The sequence below is a fragment of the Cynara cardunculus genome (assembly GCF_001531365.2).
Source record: "Cynara cardunculus var. scolymus isolate 2C chromosome LG 17, CcrdV1, whole genome shotgun sequence".
In the NCBI taxonomy this organism is placed as follows: Eukaryota; Viridiplantae; Streptophyta; class Magnoliopsida; order Asterales; family Asteraceae; genus Cynara; species Cynara cardunculus.
The window spans coordinates 33,897,034-33,917,886 of record NC_037544.1 but is presented as its reverse complement, the minus strand read 5'-3'; the positions used below and the strand labels follow the sequence as shown (position 1 = coordinate 33,917,886).

Sequence of the window (20,853 nt, the reverse complement as noted above, 5' to 3'; positions counted from 1 at the left end):
TAGAAAGGTACTCGTGCAATGCAGCGAGATAAATCTTGATTTTAATGTTTCGTCTTATTTTGTCCCTCTGTCGATGTTATAATACGGTTTTATGTGGTTTTGAGAAAAAACGATAATGTTTTTATTTTTGAATAAAATAGAAATTTGAAGATATTTTAAAATAGAAAAAGTTAAGGGGCCAAAATGTACATTGCAAAAAGTTAAGTGTGTGTAAGTAAAATAGAAAAGTTAAGGGGCCAAAATGTATATTGAATTAATTTAAGTGTGTGTAAGTAAAATAGAAAAGTTAAGGGACCAAAATGTATATTGCAAAAAGTTAAGTGTGTGTAAGTAAAATATTAAAGTTAAGGGGTCAAAATATACATTGCAAAAACTTAAGTGTATGTAAATAAAATAAAAAAGTTAAGGGGCCAAAATATATATTGCAAAAAGTTAAGTGTGTAAGTAAAATAGAAAAGTTAAGAGGCCAAAATGTACATTGCAAAACGTTAAGTGTATGTAAGTAAAATAGAAAAGTTAATGGGCCAAAATGTATATTGCAAAAAGTTAAGTGTACGTAAGTAAAATAGAAAAGTTAAGGGGCCAAAATATACAGTGCAAAAACTTATATTTTGGCCCCTTAACTTTTTTATTTTACTTACACACACTTACGTTTTTGCAATGTACATTTTGGCCTTTTAACTTTTCTATTTTACTTACACACACATTTTGACCCCTTAACTTTTCTATTTTACTTGCACATACTTAACTTTTTGCAATGTACATTTTCGCCTCTTAACTTTTCTATTTTACTTACACACACTTAACTTTTTGCAATGTACATTTTGGCCCCTTAACTTTTCTATTTTACTTACACATACTTAACTTTTTGCAATGTACATTTTGGCCCCTTAACTTTTTTATTTTACTTATACACACTTAACTTTTTGCAATGTACATTTTGACTCCTTAACTTTTTTATTTTACTTACACACACTTAACTTTTTGCAATGTACATTTTGGTCCCTTAACTTTTCTATTTTACTTACACACACTTAACTTTTTGCAATATACATTTTGGCCCCTTAACTTTTTCTATTTTAAAATATCTTCAAATTTCTATTTTATTCAAAAATAAAAACATTATCGTTTTTTCTCAAAACCACATAAAATCGTATTATAGCATCGACAGAGGGACAGAATAAGACGAAACATTAAAATCAAGATGTATCTCGTTGCATTGCGCGAGTACCCTTCTAGTTATTCTAATTATATTTTAGATTTTTTATATTTTAAAATAATATGTTTATCTTCTATTTGATTATGTTTATCCGCAGTTAATTATACGAATTCAAACATCAAATTTTAATAAGTAGTACTTATGCATAATTTACTTGTAATATTGAATTTTAAGTAATATGCATAACAAAAATATATCGATATTCGTATCAAATTAACTATTTAAAATTCTTCATTTTTTGTGTAATTTTTTACTTCAATTTTTTTATTATAATTTTATTTACAATAACGAAGTAATTTATATTTCATTTAATAATATAATTTTGTTATAAAGATAATAATTAATTATTTTATGATCAAAAGTTGATATCTTTCTTAAGCTACTCACAAAATCCTTTACCTTAACCATGCTTCGTTGAATAACGATGACTTTGCAACAAAAATATATTTTAATAAACATTACATATAGCAATAGATTTTGTAAAGATGATTGAGATCGATAATCTTTTATAATGATGATTGTCCAAGTTAGGGGTTATTTATCATACACTTACCGGACAAGTGCTTATCGGGTGTCACTTACCTTCGAGGTGAAGATAGCAAGGACCATAATCTTACCAGATAAGAGACATAGCAAGGATCGAGCATCTTACCTATAAGCAAGGGAGAAAACTTTAACCAGTAAGTATTTACCGGATAAAATATGCTTACCAACAATCCAGCTCGATGGCCGAGAATGTTATCTGATAAGGTAAGGGGCCTTTTACCTAAATGCTTACCCGGTAAGCGCTTACCAATAGGAGTCAACATTAGTACATCAAGTAAGCGTTTAGTAAACGGCCCCTAAGTGTCTTCCAGGTAAGCGTTTATACGATAAGCGTTTGATAAATAGCCCCCTAAGAAAACCCCGAAGGCTTACCAATTGATCTACATTCATATATGGTATCTTTTAGACGATTTGCAGCTGGTTATGGACCCAAATCGATCTCCATCTGTAATGGGTCTTTAACGCATTTCTTATCGTCATCTACGGACATCGAATGCAGAGCGTGTCACTAAAAATAATGTTACAAACACTCATGATATATTTGGCATTTCAACTAACAACCCGAAATGACGTTCATCTTTGCTAAAAACCATTCAAAAGACGAAAATTTACATGACATAATTTATCTGAAAAAGCATAGTTGAGCCTTCTTCAATCTTCCCCCTAAACATATTGTTTCTGAGAACTACAAGCAAAAAGGTGATTCAATGATCAAAGTTCATATTTCATTGGCCTTTTGAATTTTCTCATGTTTGAACTCATCAAGTCTTGTGTAGAGCGTCTCCAACATTCGCAAGCAAACCTCGGGGGATGTACACGGCCCACACATCATGTAAATGACATTTCCCAAAGGCCGCATGAAGATACCATCTTCTCGGAGCTTCAGAAGCAGAGACGTAGCACAAAGAGATGCATAACTACATGAACGAGGATTATGCATTCGAGATTAGCATAAAGACGCACAAAAAAAGTGGACGTAGACGATAAGCGTGCATGGCCAAATGAAAAATACATGTATGGTATAATGATAATGCCCCAAACAGAAGTAATATATTCTAAGCCAAAAAGAAATAAAAATACATATATGGTAAACAATAACGCCCCAAAAAGAAATAAAAAGTAATATAATCTAGGCCAAAATGCCAAGGGGCCGTTTACCAAACGTTTACTCGGGTAAGTGTACACCAAGTCTCGTTACCTTACCGGATGAATATGGTAAGGATCAAGAATCTTACCCGGTAAGAACGAGAAGAAGACCAAGAGTCTTACCCGGTAAGTGAGGGCGACGACTCTTACCACGGTAAGCGCTTACCAAGTGAATTGTTGCAAACGATACCGTTTTGGTGGACTAAAATTTTACCCGGTAAGTAACTAATAGTGTTAAATTTTACGGGTAAGCACTTACCGAGTAAGTGTCTGGTAAACAGCCCCTAAGTGTGCCTTGGTTCCTATTTAGTGCAACACTATTTTTTCCCAATATAGTGTAACAAAGTGTTGAATTTTTCCTATTTTCGTACCAATTTTCAGCGGTAGCATAGATTTTGTACCTTTTGGGGTAATAGACTAGTCAGTGTACATCTTACTCCTCCTAGACCCTAGACCCTTTCTTTGAGTAATGATATACTGGGCCCATCTTATTAGGTTCGCTTTGGTTTGATTTAATTAATAGATAATTCCCATTTCATGATTAGAGATAATTATGCCACATATATCTCTCTCCTAGAATAGTGTAAATCCTTCCTATAACACCCTTAAAATGGAAGACAAAGAGATGTGTGACCAGGCGTGTGACTTGGGTGACGGCCCTAGTCACACAAGGCTCTGGTATCCCTAGCACGGAGAGACGCTCGACTCTCCACACAACGTGGGTCGTGGGAGAGATCGCGTAAGTCGTTTGGCAAACCCCTATTGGTGACTAGCCAAGAGACCAAGGTCACAACTAGGTTACCTGAATGTTTCTGAGGCAATTCAAAGCCCTTTTGAGCTAGAGTTTTGCATATATCCAATCTTTTCACCTTACTCTTGGTTTAGGGTGCTCCTTGGTGCAACTTTAAGAGCTTGTGAAAGGAAGAGAAGGATTGGCATTGGCATTTTGGGTTGGAGTCTTCAAATCTCCATCCAAAGAAGCTAGAGTTTGATCTGGATCGATTTTGGGTGGTTCTTGGGCAAAGTTGGAGCCTTTGGAAGCAATTTCAAGTCTTCATCAAAGGAGGCTAGGGTTTTTGCTTGGATTCTAGATATTTGTATAAATCTAGTAAGGTAAGTTCTACTTGCTTTGAGAAAACTATATACATGTCAAAAAAGTCTTTATTTGAATATCAAATACAATTATATTGATTTCTTACTAATACATGTTGGTTATGTTTTTTATATGTACATTGGGTATATTTGATGTTTTAAATCCATGGGAAATGCTTTTAAAATGGTCTATTGAATGCTTTTAAGCATAAATCTTGTGAGCTTTGTCATATGGGGATTTATTGCAAGAAATGAGTTTTCATTAGACTTTATATGTTTTGGGATGCGGATTTTGCATAAATCCTTTGGAAAAATGCATTTATTGGTTTACTGCGGCTTTTATTGAGTTAGCCGAATAAGTTGTGGGTTTTGGTTTACTTGAAATTGGTTCGAATGAGATTTTTAGGATTTTACCCAACTTAAATTGTTCAATAGCGATATTTGAATGTGTTTGCATATATAGCATATTTATTGGAATGGCGAAGGATCGTGTGAGCATGAGACTTAAAGTGAGAAGCGTGATAAGGGATCTGGACTCTTGATCACTTTTAATATCAAACCCACCCATGAATCGCGCTTGATACGGGGATTGATCCGGTGCATCTCGGTGCATCTCATCCTAATGTGCATCCAAGGGTGGAGATCCCTTTTTACGCTTCTCACCTTAGCTCTCCTTCTGACGGAACCCAACCCTTGTAGGAATTACATGTTTTGAGTTTGTTAATCATTCAATTATGAGTCATGTAATTACTAATTTTTGGAGTCTCAATGTAATGGATCCATAAGCATAGAAGTCAACCATGTTCAGAAGTCAAGAGCTTTGATGTTCCTACTTTGTGGCTAGTGCTCGAATAGGCACTATGGTCGTCTTAGTATTACGAAGGTGAACACGTATGAGTGACTTCGGGACCATGGGTATTACGGAGGTGAACTCGTATGAGTCGGACTCCTAGCCCTTGAATGAGCATAAAAAATTTCACATTATGAACCAAATACATATGAAGGGAACACATTGTGAAACAAATATATGTTAATCAATACATTAAATACTAACCTTAGATGGAAAAATATCATGTGAAACAATACCTTAAGGTACAAGTTCTCGCGGTTATCACAATATATATAATTTGATTACGCCCCGGTATATACATCGATGGAGTGCAAGAGAGTAGGTCACAATATAGCCTTTATTAATACCTTGGATTATATGCAACTCTAGAATGAGCATTTTCAGTTTTCCAACTCCATAAATTTCTATGTTCTAACACGTCCTCCATCCCATGTTGCCTACAACACTTTATATCCTATCATAACCCAATAAAAACCTCTATATGTTTGACCTTATTAGTACCATATTGCAAGAGGGGTCTATGTTAACCAAGATTTCTCTGATTAATGGATGGTCATTTGTTAGCAATAGAGATTTGTTTCTCATTTTGGATTAGGGTGAGTGGATGCAAGCCAATGGAGTGATAAATCAAACCAAACGAATTTATATTTGTCCACAAGATTCCTTATGTCTTCTTATTGAATGGTACTCTGAATATTTGACAAAATCTAAAATTTCCTGAAAATAACACCAGTTAAACATTGCAACTTCTTTAAGACGAGTACTTTTATATCTAACCATCTTTTCCTTAAGCAAAGCACAATTCTGTAATCACTTTTAAAGTCACAATACTTATTTGAAGCTTACAAGTCAAAGAACAAGTGTGAATTCTTCTTGTCCGCAACAGATAAGAAAGTAATATGAACATCAAATCTCCTTTGTCCATGAAATTTGTGGCAAGAAAATCCATTTGGCATGCCCATGTAAATCACAATATTTCTATTTTCTTGAAAATTTTCGAGTTAAATTGCTTAGCAAACTAATGGTCTTGATAACTGGTGTTGGTCAACAAGCTCTCCTATTTTGTCATTCTTGCAAAAGTTTTTCGATATTTGACTCATATTCAAACACCTTTGTTTTGTTAAATAACATATTCAAAATACCCTTTTCAACAAAACGAAAGAAAATCCCTAATGAACACAAAGAAAGACAAAGGTAAAAGTTGGGATGTACATACCCCGCATCATAGTCGTCCACTGTGAGCTCTACGGCAAAGAGAGTTCCCAATGAAATTGTTCTTTGAACTGCTGGGTGAAATGAGATCTTCTGAACTAGTTGTGTATCCCATAACTGCAAGAGTATCAAAAGCATGAACAAACCTTGCACAAACAGCAAATGACAACATCTTACAATAATAATCTTCATTCAAATAAGCCTTATTGTATGTCCTTGACAACTTTTGTATAAACCAAACCGAACCAAACGAACCCGGTACATCCCACTAGGAAGTAAGGTATGGGGGTGAGATGTACACTGGTCCTCTATTCCAAAGAGTAGAGCAGTTGTTTCCCTGAAGACCCCCGACTTGCAAATCCAAATCACTTTTTGTATAACTTCAAATAAGATGCATAAAAAATCTCACTTTGCCATGGTGGACGGAACTAAAGCGGCCCAGGTTGAAATGATCAAACTGGAACATAATTTTGTTAAAAGAAATGAAGTTACAAGACGTAAAACAATGTTTTTCTTGAACCAAAAGCAATGACATCACTTTGTTATATAATGGACAAAGGAAAAATAGTCTCAAAATCTACCAAAAAATGGAGACATTGCAATTAGGGGAGCACAAAACCAAGAAAGAAAAAAAGCATGTTTCTAAGTACCTCTCTCAAAAGATTTTGTTCAGGAATCAAATTAGGGTTGGTTTCGGAGTCCTTGAACCATTTAATGGAATTACAAGCAGCTGCACATCCCAAAGCATGGGCTGAATACGAGTGTCCGTGCAAAAGAGCCTTTAGCTGCCACAAGAAAAAACAAGTTAAGCAAGCTTTTAAACAGTACCAAACACAAATATGTGACAAACCATAAGATGATTTGTAATTCATTCTTTTCTTAGTTATTTTTGTAGATATGGAGAGAAGTAGTCCCAGGAAAAAAGCTTTTACACTTGATACCGGAAAGATCAAGAAAGCACAAGGGAACCTAATATTCTTCTAGACCATGTATATTGTTGGAGCCCCAAGTCAGCTAGAAATGGACCATTAAAACCTAGGAACCTCCCCTCACTCCAAGGGTTCTCCTAGAGAGAGAATCAAAGTGGTTCCATATATCCTAACATGGTATCGGAGCCGGAGTCTAACACCACCTAGGGACTCGACACTCTTTCAACTCCGTTCTTGGAGGCACCATCTAGCTTCCCTTTGAGGAGTCGTGTTGGAGCCCCATGTTGGCACTGACCATCAAAACCTGTATGTATGCAGGAACCTCCCCGCTCTTTTAGAATCAAAGTGGTTCCATATATCCATGTTTTACTCTCTGCATTTCACAACACGATACGACTTTTCCAGAAGTTGATATCAAGTTTAACCATACTTTCAAGTGGTAAAATTGGAAGCATTCTGTTATTTTAAATGGGCCTTTCTTTGTGTAGAAAAAATTATATCACAATGCATATTAGAAGGGAATCTTCGATTCATCACATCAATGGAAAGAAATGTCTCCTTTGAGATTAAGATCACTGTTTACCTTTGAATCTCCAACAAATGATTGAAAAACAGCATTGGTCGCCAATGTAGCAGCCAATGGTATCATGCCACCAGTCATTAACTTAGCAAAACAGGCTATATCTGGTTGACACAAAAGCAACTCTGCTGCAGACTGAAACAAACAGTCACTTGTTAATCAACTTTAACACAAATAAAGAAATCAGAGAAGACGGTTTTTAGAAGCAACAAGGAGTCTGGCCCACTAAATCGACAAACCTCCACTCCCAAGCGCCAGAAACCAGTAAGAACTTCATCAAAGATAACCGGAATTTTTCGATTTCGACATTCTTTAACAAGTGTGCGTTGAAACAGGGGGTCGACCATCAGCATGCCACCAGCCCCTTGTATCACTATGAAAATACAGGAAGTGCAAAAACATTATGTACTTTTTGGAATATACTTGGTATTAAATTGGGTATTCATTAAAGAACCCATACATCATCAAGAAGTGGAGTCAAATGTTTTCTTTCAGATACTAATCAAATTTCCCCGCATAAATAGTTCAAAACACATTTACCTGGTTCAATAATTAATGCTGCAGCATGAGAAAACTTTCTTGATCCTGAACTTAGCAGCAATTCTTGTGATATATACGACGAATAAATGGAAACAAGACTTGAATCGTCTCTGCTTTTATTAAAAACTTCATCACGGGAACTAAAGGCTGTTGAAGAGGTAAGGATTTGTTACAAAATAAACAACTTTGAAAATTATATAACATGTTATAACAGATTAATGAGTGCTCCACTTACACCTCTCTTCCAAAATCACATCTTCAGCATTCATCTTTCCAGGAATGGTTATTTTCCAGACTCCGTCACACATTGAAACTATCGGGGGTTCCAGAAAAATGCCTCTTCCAGTGTACCTGCAAGTTTGATTTAAACATATATTTTCTTATAAAGATTAGGAAAAACATTTTTTAAGCCCTTGTACTATCAACTAAAATAAGTTTTGATGACAATACAATAACAATTATTCATTTGACCACTCGACTTCATGTTCCAACTACTTTTTTCCCATTGGTCCTACCTTCCAGACAAAAATAGTAGAAAGTGTCTTGACCAGTTTGCCATTATCATAAAAATTGATTTTTTTCGCAAGCCGGGATCTTCACAGAAACAACCTCTCTACCCCTTGGGGCAGAGGAATGGCTCACGCACATTTACTCTCCACCCTATTCCATGTGGAATTTACCGGGTTCATTTGGTTTGATTTGTTATACTAATGCTCGTCAAAGGAAGACGTGTTGGGAAATTCAGTCTTGGGCTTGAACATAAATGCAATGCCAGGTTAAATAAAATTAATAACAGAACGGCTAAATATACTTTTACGGCTAAAATAGTAAAATTTCATAAGATTAAACAATGAAATCGACGGATGAAGGTGGTTTGCACGGTTTACACAAATGAGGGCGGTTTTTATTTGATCACTCCTCTATATATATATATATATATATATATATATATATATATATATATATATATATTCCAAGATAATTATAATACATAGTCCCTTTTTAGTAAAGAACCTGCCTACAAGTAAGCAGAACGTCAAGATTACTTTACATGTATCAATGCAACTACTTTCCAGATTCAAAAATAGAAATGGATTTCACTACAAGTTATCCCCGATCTTAAGGGTTGTGGTATTTGTTTTAAATTTAATGCAATAATACATTTCCCGAAAATCTAAAGATTTCATATTAATGTAGAATATGCTCATATTAATGTAGAATATGCTCGGAGAAAACTGTTCAATGCATCATTAGGAAAGCAGGCTTGATTGGAGCTCCACAAAGGGTGATGGCTAGGGTTTTTAATAAGACCAGGCTCTATGGGAGCTGCACAAGTGTGACAACTAGGATTGCCAAGTTGCCTGAGGATGAGTGTGGCGGCTAGGTTTTTTCAATTCTCTTGAGATGAGAAGAGCACAATGCTCAGAGTTTATTTCTCTAGGTACATTGACTAGGTTGACATATCAAAGCCATACCATGAAATGTAAAAAGGACCTAAAAGCTCAATTATATTACCGACATATACAGTATACTCAGAAATCTGACAGTAGAGCTCGAGGTCGTCACCCATGGGACATCAAATTCACCACCAGGAAACTAACCGCTTCAGAGAAATCCTGGTCGAATAACTTGGATACAACCCTCTCAAGAAACACGATCGGCCACCGATAAATATTTCGCAAGAAGGGAGAGCCAATTAGCCAAGATATAATACCCAAAAAAGAGTTCATTAATTCAACTAGAACTAACAGACTCCATACAGCAGATAATTGACAAGACCTCAACGCAATTCCAGCTTGCATGAACAAGATGACAAACTAAAAACTCGAAAACAAAGAAAACCCATAAAGAAAGAAGAAAGTAAACCTACCATGGTTGCTGATGAAAACCAGTATAGGATGATGGGGCCTGTGCATCCATAGCACCCAATGTATCCCCATGATAAGATCCTACAAGTGCTACCACCTGAAGGGGAGTGAAAGTGATATGAACAGCCACTCAAATGTAGTTGGTAAACAAGGACATGCACTGAAAATGCGCTCTGGTAATAGTGATCTCCTATGATCCATTTTTGGTATAAAAGGTTAGAAAACGAATGGAGTTGTTACCTGTTATGTCTATTCTATGCAAATGGAACATTCATGAATAGAACACAAACATCTTGATGTACAACAATACAGAGGTGGGTGGACAGTGTGGAGTATTTGTATATATTCTGTAAGTTCAAAGATATACCGAAGCTTATATCAACACACAATGGTTGAAAGATATATATATATAGAGAGAGAGAGAGAGAAAGATTATTGTTTATTTCTTGAATGAATCTTACAAGAATGAAAGCTCTATTTATCTGATAGAGCTTGAGGCTACTTACAATCTTGACAGAAAACTGAAAGGGAATTCATTGTAACCGTAATTCTGTTATAACTCTAACTCCATTATCGTCTTTGTCGTTAATGTTGTGTAGCCTTAGGTGAGAAACCACATGTTGGAAGCAAAGAAAATTGCTAGAAACAAAATCTTGAGAGGTACATGAATGCTGAAATTGCTTAATCCCAACCCTAATAGCAATCTGTGGAACATTCAATATGGCTAGACAAATACGAAATAAAGAAAAATAGACACTGATTTAGAAAGACAAAAATAAATAGAAATGTCAATGCCATTTCATTATACCCTTTTTGATACTTTCTTTGATTACATATACTTATACTCTCCTCCATGATATCTCTTCCATTAAAATTGCCATTAATTTGAAAACCACAACGCTGACATGGCACTGTGACTCATTCTTTGGTGAAAATTCAGATACTTTAATTGAAGGCACACCCAACATATACATGTGTCCTTTTTTGATAAATTTTACCCCTTATCGACTGAATTCATGAAATTCCACAATAACCAAGAAAGATTTATCAATTGTCTGTTGATCGGATGTCTATTGATGGACAACATAAAAGAATCTTAACAATCATTACTGATGAGATTTGTACAGTTCTATTATCAACAATTCAACATACTTGTTACATAGCATAACATTTTGATATAAAGCTTCATAAAAGATGCTTGTACATGGATTATAAGATCATGAGATGTTCATTTGTTAAGACAAGTTATCACTTATCAAACGCTGAATCTAGAAAGAAGGTTTTCTGGGTTTATGTTTAATCATGTGTAATGCCTGATTTGTACACATGATCTGATAGCAAATATATGATCGATTCAAACCATGATGGAAAAATTGGACAGCCATAAAAAAGTACAGAGATTTACCTTAAGCTCGATACTGCTGTCAATGGTGTTATCCTGAGGAAGGTCCAAAAGCAATTTATTATCGACCAAGAATTTCCTAAATGCCATCTTGAGAGCAATTTCAACTGCCGTAGATCCATTGTCAGAAAAATATGCTCGAGAAGCCCATCCTGCAGTAATAAAATGTTGATAGTATTGTGACCATGATGAGAGTGGAAATTGGTGTCAGCAATCATCTTTGCAAAAAACAGCAAGATAAAGAGAGTTCAAATGGACAGTGAAGAAAAGATTGACCTCACAAACAGAGCACAAATAAAAAATATCAAAACAAATTAAATGATTCCTACCGAAATTATACAAGAAACCTACTATCCAACACTAGTTGGTGTACAATAAAAGCCAAACCCACAAAAAAACATTAGAAGAAAAACGGAGGCAAAACTTAAAACAGTAAAACAAACCTTTTCCTACACCTTCAAGCAAAAGTTCAGCACATTCGAGGGCTGGCTCATAAACATTCTCAGGGAACATTACATGCCCAAACCTTGCAGCAGTGTAACCCATATCCCGTGCCAACTTAGTCTGAACCCACCTAAACAAATAAGCACCATTTAGGAGATCTTACAAAGTTGCTCATCAACCAAAGAAATATAATTAGATAGAAGTGATGAGAAACAAACTACTGCTAAACTAAGAAATTCTCTTTACTTTAGAATAATAAAAAGTGATCCACACAAGATTTTGAGATGGTAGGCAATAGTTTTATATTACTTTGATATCCTGAATGAGCGAAGAGAACACATCTTTTATATAAATCAGAAGGAAAAGCCAGAAGCCCAGAGCCAATGATCCAATAAGATAAAGTGGAAAAGGGAGCTGACATTTTTATAAATAGAAACTATTAAATTGGAGAGTAACCAAAATAACACATTTGAGCCCTACAGAGCATTATGTCATTGAACAATCTCAATTCTCTTGCGTTCATAGTGACAGTTAAGAGGATAGTTATTTTAAACAGATACCTGCTCTATGATACAAGTGAACAAGTTAAAATTAATGAATGTTTGGATATGTATAAATGTTATTCTTCCACTTCTTCCACCTGAAGAAGTTAATAGTTTTCAAATAAGGAAACTAAAGTTGGCTGTTTTAGGTCCTTTATATATGTATTACATTCTAACATCGGAAGCTTAGAAATCCATGAGAACCATCTGTCCTTAATTCATGAAGAAATGATCAATGATACAACAAATCATAGAATGACCTGTAAAGCAGCATCAGGGCCCTGTGTCCACCAGCTTGCACAAGCGTCAAACATTTGAGTAATACAGCCATGATCCTTCACCTGTACAGGAATCAGAGTGTAAATCAGATAGACTTTAATGATTTAAAAGGTGGAATCGTATGGGTATATTTGGGTATATAACCTTAAATGATATTTTAATTAAATCCAGGACCTTCTGATGTGTATGAAACCATTTTTTCTTAAATAGGCCAAGAGGTTATGAATTTAATGGAAATCTCATTTAAAGTTACATACCTAAATGACCCGAATCTCTTATGATTAGCAAACCCTTTACACAAAAATAAAATTTTAACAACTTATGGCAACGACACAGGGAAAAGCAAATAGTACTATTTATTTTATGTTCAAAATATATAAGGAAAAACATCATATATAAGGAGATGACCTTGTGAACTGCAAAATATTCTGCACAACGAGAATCAATGACTGTGACCTTTTCTTCTGGTACAAGCTTGTGCTGAGTAAAGGGCCACCAAAAGATCTCTTGAGCCTTCTTTGGCATTTCATGTAGTCTATCGATTCTTTTTTGGAATGATGATAGCATTATCCCCTTCAGTGAATCAAAAACACTCTGTGATTCATCAAACCACTCCATCAGGTTGTCTAAGGGATCTTTTGGGATAGACGGAAGAACAAGAACTGGGACCCTTACAAATCCAGAGAGAAACAAATTTAAGTTTTCTTAACAATTGTAAGCAAAATAACACAGCTATACACACAAAGATCCGAAAAGGATAAACAGCACAAAATGCAATATAACAAGATCATCCATACTTTAACAATAGAGAGTTTTACAGTTTTTCACCTGTTTCTCAGATAAGACGACAATGGGACTTCGTTTTCGAGGCCATGATCTTCCAGCACAATAGCAACAACATCATAACCTCGTATTATCAAACTTTCGTATGCTGAAATCGTTCCTGAAATACCCCCTAATCTTCCATCACCCACAAGAATGGAAGGTAACCGAAATGGCCTACATACATGTTATAAGAAATCTGAGTTGATTACAGTCAAACATATACCAAACTTAGAAATATAGGTATTAAGAAACTAGATCACTCACCTATACAAATCACATTGAAGCGAACCAGATGATCCTGGACTAGCAACACCACCTGCAGTCTCGACCAAACACAGAACACTACTCCCACCATTACCCTTAATTCCCACCCCAATCTCCAAACACCTCTTCAACAATACCAACAAATCAGAATCCTCCACAATTGCACCTTCTCTCTCAGAAGCCAAATGAGGCGATATCGCCTCTTTCCACGCATACATTGTCTTGCATATCAACTCGGATCCCACCTCCTCACCAGCCCCGACCTTCTTTTCTTCATAAAAACCAAAATCTTCAAACCCATTCTTACTGGACCACCCTTCTCCAGTTTCTTCCAATTCTCCAACACTAAAACTGTTACCAATTTTCAATTTTGCAGCCGGGATCGAAACGTTAAGGGTGTGATCGGAAGCGAGGAGAGTTGCTTGGGGATTACGTTGGAGGAAAAGTTGAGAAATTTTATCGTAAACAAAGCCGGAATCGGAGTCGAGAGGGAAGCCGGTTTGGAGGGGTTTGATGTAGACCAATTTTGAAAGGGACGGTGAGGAAGAGAGGATGGAGGAGGCAGCGAGACCGGCGGAAACGAGGGTTTTGCCAAGACCTGTGTTGGCAGCCCATATGGTGTAGATAGGGTGTGATAGTGTGTGTGAGAGAGTTGAGAGGAAACGGTGAAGAAGAGGAGACGCTGGCAGAAGGTGGTGGTGGCGGTAGTGGTGGTGGCGGCGGCGGAGGAAGTGGCGGGAGGGAGTGTAGAGTAGAGAAGGGTGAGGGAACATTGTAGTTGTGATAGGGATTAACGGCTACGAACTTCAAAATGTACATTTGTTAGTAATTAAGTAATCGACCATGAAAGGTTACAAAAACAGATATACGACGACACGTGTTAGAATGTTATTTTTCCTGCATTATAAATTTTTGAGTAAATTACAGATTTAGTCCCTTAATTATTTAAGATTTATGGATTGAGTCCCTCAAACAAAATAATTACATCTATAGTCATCAGGGTTTCACTTTTATTATGGATTGAGTCCCTTACCCTAACTCCACTAACCAATACTCCCTTAAATTAAGGGTAATATGGACATATAATATATATGTGTGTGTGTGCATGCATGTATATATGCCTACAGCATCGTCCTCCCAAAAAAGTCAGTCATTCTTGATTGGTCTTGAGCTAACTATAGTGTAAAGTCGTATTTCTTTGGTTTTTCTCCACCGCCCTTCATCCTTTCCATCTTCGGTCACTCACCACCGCCTCCTTGCCTTTTCTCCACCAACAACCCCACCACCTTTAAGAACCCACAAACCATCTTTGGCGGACCTCTTGCCGCCACCACTAGACAAGGATGAGATCTGTAATTTACTCCATTGTGACTCCCTCACCTTTATGAGCTAATGGAGTCCATTGATAGGCTCGATTTATGATTAACTTATAAGTTTGTTAGACTAGCTAGATAAAGTTGTTAACCCTTCTAGGTATGAGAATGAGCTTAACGTTGGTCTCTAAAGATGGTTCATGATGATGCTAATGATTTGTGAAAGCAAATTGTGGTGTGGAAATTCGATTTATATCAACTTGTGGATACGTTCCACTAAAGAGTAGCCAAATTATTTGCTTGAAAACTAATATGTTTTAGATCAAATCCAACCCGTTTGTCTCCTTATTCTTTTTCAAACAAACCTTCCCCTCTGATCATCTTTTCCAGATAAGATGGACACAAACAAACTGATTCCTATAATGGTTGTTCTGACAATCGCATAAACCAAACAAGGTAAATGCAAAAGCCAAATTAAATTATAAAAAGACAACCTAGAATATAAACAAATTACAATATTATCGAAGAGTTCATCGACCTAGGTTGTTTTTAAAGAACATATCATACAATTAAGTTTCTAAACATAAACAATTTACACTAACTAGTTGACTTTAGTTCTAGAATCTGAGTTTCATTTTCTCGATCTTGACGAACTCTATCCACCAACCAATCTGGATATTGAATTGGACCTGGTTCATAATTCGGTAGACAAACCTTGATTTGGACCGATCTGGATGCACTAAACAAACCTCGATCTAGACCTAGATCATGTATCATGATATGAGGGAGGTGTTGTTTTCGTCAGAGATGGAGGCGATGAGGGAGATCGTCGTTCTGTAAGGGAAAGGAGAGATATCGTCGTTGTTTGGTTGGAAAAACATATTAGGGTGGGGGATGGGGAATTCATCGACGCTTTGTAAGGTGGGGGAATGGTCTACAGGGGAAGGGTTTCAGGGATAAGGTGGGATGGTTTCAAGGTGGTGGGCGAAGATGGCCTTTCATCGGAGGAGACGATGGCTTTCATCAGGATTTGGTCGACTGTAGGTAGTCTTAAACTATGTTGACTCGATGATACATGTGTGTATGTTTATATATATATATATAGAGAGAGAGAGAGAGAGAGAGAGAGAGAGAGAAAGTCAGGTTCATACATGAATGATATGTATTTAAGAAAATAAGAGAATGAATATAGATCCATATACTTTATTAAGTAATACCTTAAATAATTAATTTTAAAAATAACTAAATAAGAGCATAAAAGTATTTTAGTTATATAAAAGCTATTTAAGGCATTTATTTAATATTCTATTTTTATCATATTTATGATTTTAATATGATTTAGTTTTTTATTTAAAAAATATTTTATACATTATACATTTAAAATAAGCGCATTTAATTTTCATTTAAAGAATTCATTTTTATTAAAGCAATATTTAAAAAAATACAAATTTCGTCTAATCATATTTGATTCACAATTAATTATTTTTTCAAAATGTTTTCCTAATTGTATGTGATATAAACTTAAAAAACAATGATTCAAGTTAAACATTGAAAAAAAAATAATGAAAACAGAATCACATGTAATGTATAGCAAAACACATTTAAAATATATAAAATCGCATATGTTTCAAAATGTAATTCGTAATTCACACATATCACATGTAATGTTATTGATAACTTACATTTTTTTTCCCCACTATAATCAATATTACATATGATCCATTGACCAAAATTAGCGATTTTTGTTTCTGAAAAAAAATCGATTAATCGTGGATATCACATATGAATTTTGACGAAAATTGTAAAAAGTTATTAAATAATCTACTTCAATAAAAAATAAAAATACTTTAAATGAAAAACTAAATCACACTTATTTTAAATGTTGTAAAAAATAAAAAATAAATAAATGAAAATTTAATCATGCTTAAATCCACTACTAGAAAACCAAGTATCAGCGACGAACATCAGCGAGGGAAAAAATCTCTCGCAGATCAACGAAGGATCAGCGAGGGAAAAAATCTCTCGCAGATCAACGAAGGATCAGCGAGGGAAAAGCCAAAAACTCAATCCCTCGTTGATCCCTCGCTGATCTGCGAGGGAATGAGTTCTTTGGCATTTCCCTCGCTGATCCTCGCTGATCTGCGAGGGAATGAGTTCTTTGGCATTTCCCTCGCTGATCCTCGCTGATCTGCGAGGGAATGAGTTCTTTGGCATTTCCCTCGTTGATCCATGCTGATCTGCGAGGGAAACGTTTTTTGCCAATTCTCTCGCTGACCTCTCGCAGATCAGCGAGGGAATCTGATTTTCGCCATTTTTTTATTTTATAGCTACAAATTTAATTACTTATTAATTTTTAATTATTGATTATTAAATTTTCAATTATTTATTATTTATTAAAATATTACAAAAATTAATTAATAAAACCGAATAAAGCCCATTAAGGTCCATTAAACCGAACAAGATCAAATAAAACTGAATAAAGTTCATTAAAGCCCGATAAACTCAATATAGCCCGGTAAATGGATTAAGGCCCAATAAAACTGAACAAAGCCCAGTTAAATGGGTTAATGCCCAATAAAATCGAATATGTATACATACGATAACTACATATAAAAATGTGTATATATAACACATAAAAAACAAGAAAAATAAGAAAATAGGACAATTCCTTCGCTGATCCCTCGCTGATTAGCGAGGGAATCTGATTTTCGCCATTTTTTTATTTTATAACTACAAATTTAATTACTTATTAATTTTTAATCATTGATTATTAAATTTCCAATTATTGATTATTTATTATAATATTACAAAAATTAATTAATAAAACCAAATAAAGTCCATTAAGGCCCATTAAACCGAATAAAGTCAAATAAAACTGAATAAAGTTCATTAAGGCCCGATAAACTCAATATAGCCCGATAAATGGATAAAGGTCCAATAAAACCGAACAAAACACAGTTAAATGGGTTAAGGCCCAATAAAATCGAACATGTATACATACGATACCTACATATAAAAATGTGTATATATAACACATAAAAAAACAAGAAAAATAAGAAAATAGGACAATTCCCTCGCTGATCCTTCGCTAATCAGCGAGGGATCAATGAGAGAATTAACAAAAATCAGATTCCCTCGTTGATCCCTCATTGATCCCTCGTTGATCAGCGATGAAATCTAATTTTCGCCATTTTTTTATCTTATAACTACAAATTTAATTACTTATTAATTTTTAATTATTGATTATTAAATTTCCAATTATTGATTATTTATTAGAATATTACAAAAATTAATTAATAAAACCGAATAATGCTCATTAAGACCCAATAAAACCGAATAAAGCTCATTAAACCGAATAAAGTTCATTAAGGCCCGATAAACTCAATGAAGCCGTCAAAGACCTTCCAGCTTAGTGGTAAAGGTTTGGGCAAATAGATTAAGGCTCAATAAAACCGAACAAAGCCCAGTTAAATGGGTTAAGGCCCAATAAAATCGAATAAGTCCGCATATAACACACACACACACACACACACTATTTACACATTCACATATACACATACGTTTAAACATATATACATCGATCCAATCGTGGTTAACAACCAGTACACATCGTGTATATAACATTGACCGACGGGTATATATACATATAACACATACAACGTCGTGTAAACATATGTATATAACACGGGCTGACGGGTTACGGGTATATATACTTATAACACATGCACATGTATACATACGCTACCTAAATATAAAAATGTGTACATGTAACACATAAAAATCAAGAAAATAGGACAATTCTCTCGCTGATCTGCGAGGGATCAACGAGGGATTTACCTATTTTATCATTTTTATGTGTTGTATGTACATATTATTTTGTGTTGGTGTCGTATGTATACATGTATATGTTAACCGCGATGTGTATTATATGTACACATGTGTGTGTGTGTATATATATATATATATATATATATGTTTACATATATGTATATATACTCGTTAGTCCGTGTTGTATACATATGTATACACGATGTGTATAGATGTGTGGTGGTTGCTAACCACGATTGGATCGATGTATATATACTCGTCGATTCGGTTTTATTAGGCTTTATTTAGTTTTACGAGGCCTTAAGGGACTTTATTCGGTTTGTAGGGCCGTAATCCAATTTTCTTGGACTTTATTTGGTTTTATTGGGTCTTCATCCAATTTCTTGGACTTTATTCGCTTTTATTGGGCCTAATGGGCTTTATTCGGTTTTATTGGGCCTTAATCTATTTTAATAGGTTTTGTTCGGTTTTATTGGGCCTTAATCCATATACTGGGCTTTATTGAGTTTATCGAGCCTTAATGGGCTTTATTAGGTTTTCTTGGATCTTAATGGCTTTATTTGGTTTTATTGGGTCTTAAGGGACTTTATTCGGTTTTATTGGGCCTTAATGGACTTTATTAGGTTTTATTGGGCCTTAAGGGACTTTATTCGGTTTTATTGGGCCTTAANTTAAGGGACTTTATTCGGTTTTATTGGGCCTTAATGGACTTTATTAGGTTTTATTGGGCCTTAAGGGACTTTATTCGGTTTTATTGGGCCTTAATCCATTTATTGGGCCTTAATGAGCTTTATTCGGTTTTATTGGGCCTTAATGGGCTTTATTCAGTTTATTGGGCTTTAATGAGATTTATTCGGTTTATTGGGATTTAATGGGATTTATTCGGTTTATTAGGCTTTAATGAGATTTATTCGGTTTATTGAGCCTTAATGGGATTTATTCGGTTCCATAATTTTATAGTGTAATAATTAATAATTAATTAAATTTATAGTTATTAATTAAAAAAGTAATTAATAAAATTAAATAATTAAAAAAAATACCTTTTTAGCGACGAAATTTCCCTCGGAAATCCGTCGCTGATATTCTCATATAAAACCAACGAATCTAGGTCAAGCCTCCATATCAGATTGTGTTTTAGAGATTTGGGTGAACCTCGCTACCACCACGAGATCGAGAGAGAGAGAGAGAGAGAGAGAGAGAGAGATCGGTACCACCAATTAAGTCGCCGACCACCACAGCCTTCCCGTCGCCGACCACCACAGTCTTGAGCATTACTGATAAGGTCTCCGTCTCTGATTTTTTTGCTTCTGATAAGTAAATTTCTTACTAATTTGTGAGATATCAATTACTTCTTAGTAAATTTTTAACTAAGTTTCCAAAATTTGCTTCTGTTTTGGTAACAAGGGGTTGTTTGCTTCAATTAGTAAAATTTGCTTCTGTAACTAAAATTGTCTAAAAGATGGGATTTACATTTGCGATTGTGTGATAAAATGTGTGATGCAGTTGAATGAGCAGAGGTATTTCATATGGTTGTTACTTATGAATTTAAATGAATTTATGTTTCTAATGGTTTCGATTATGTTTTCTAATAGTAGAAAAGCTCCAATATATGAATTTATTTGTGCATCTTCTTTATGATGGTTATCAGTGCAATTTATAAATTTGGAAAGAAGAAAGAAGAAATGAAATTTATAAATTTTACTCTTCTCATAAATGAGAAACCATCAAATTTGTTTTGGTTATATATGTATATAATAATAAAGAACACGTACGTATTCTAGATTAAATTAACTTCGTTGGTTATGTTTTTTGTTTGTTAAATTTTACATATTCGTTGGTTATGTTCATTGTTAATTAGTTGGGTTGCCAATTGTTGAGCAAACATTAGGCTTGATTATATATATATATATATATATATATATATATATATATATTTGTAGTTGGGTTGCCAATTGTTGGGCAAACGTTAAGCTT

The 20,853-nt window shown here is 34.7% G+C and overlaps 1 protein-coding gene across 1 annotated transcript; it reads right to left on the bottom strand.

Annotated features, from left to right (window-relative positions):
- Positions 1 to 2,301: 2,301 nt before the first annotated feature.
- Positions 2,302 to 14,511, bottom strand: LOC112500106 (bifunctional dethiobiotin synthetase/7,8-diamino-pelargonic acid aminotransferase, mitochondrial). Its single transcript, XM_025103405.1, has 14 exons — positions 13,739 to 14,511; positions 13,478 to 13,648; positions 13,058 to 13,319; positions 12,631 to 12,711; positions 11,828 to 11,948; positions 11,388 to 11,536; positions 9,985 to 10,079; positions 8,350 to 8,465; positions 8,115 to 8,261; positions 7,814 to 7,947; positions 7,578 to 7,709; positions 6,716 to 6,850; positions 6,070 to 6,182; positions 2,302 to 2,682 (listed from the first exon to the last, which is right to left on the bottom strand). Exons 1-14 carry the CDS (start codon positions 14,509 to 14,511, stop codon positions 2,484 to 2,486), a joined length of 2,628 nt encoding a protein of 875 aa, XP_024959173.1. The 3' UTR covers positions 2,302 to 2,483.
- Between the last annotated feature and the right edge of the window lie 6,342 nt (positions 14,512 to 20,853).

What these genes read in the sequence shown, in the direction of transcription:
- LOC112500106 (XM_025103405.1), bottom strand. Translation starts at nt 14,511, where the DNA reads ATGTTCCCTCACCCTTCTCTACTCTACACTCCCTCCCGCCACTTCCTC. An exon ending in AATATTTTGCAGTTCACAAG is followed by an intron (nt 12,712 to 13,057) that starts GTCATCTCCTTA and finishes ATTCCTGTACAG; the next exon opens with GTGAAGGATCATGGCTGTAT. An exon ending in CATTTGTTGGAGATTCAAAG is followed by an intron (nt 6,851 to 7,577) that starts GTAAACAGTGAT and finishes TTCTTGTGGCAG; the next exon opens with CTAAAGGCTCTTTTGCACGG.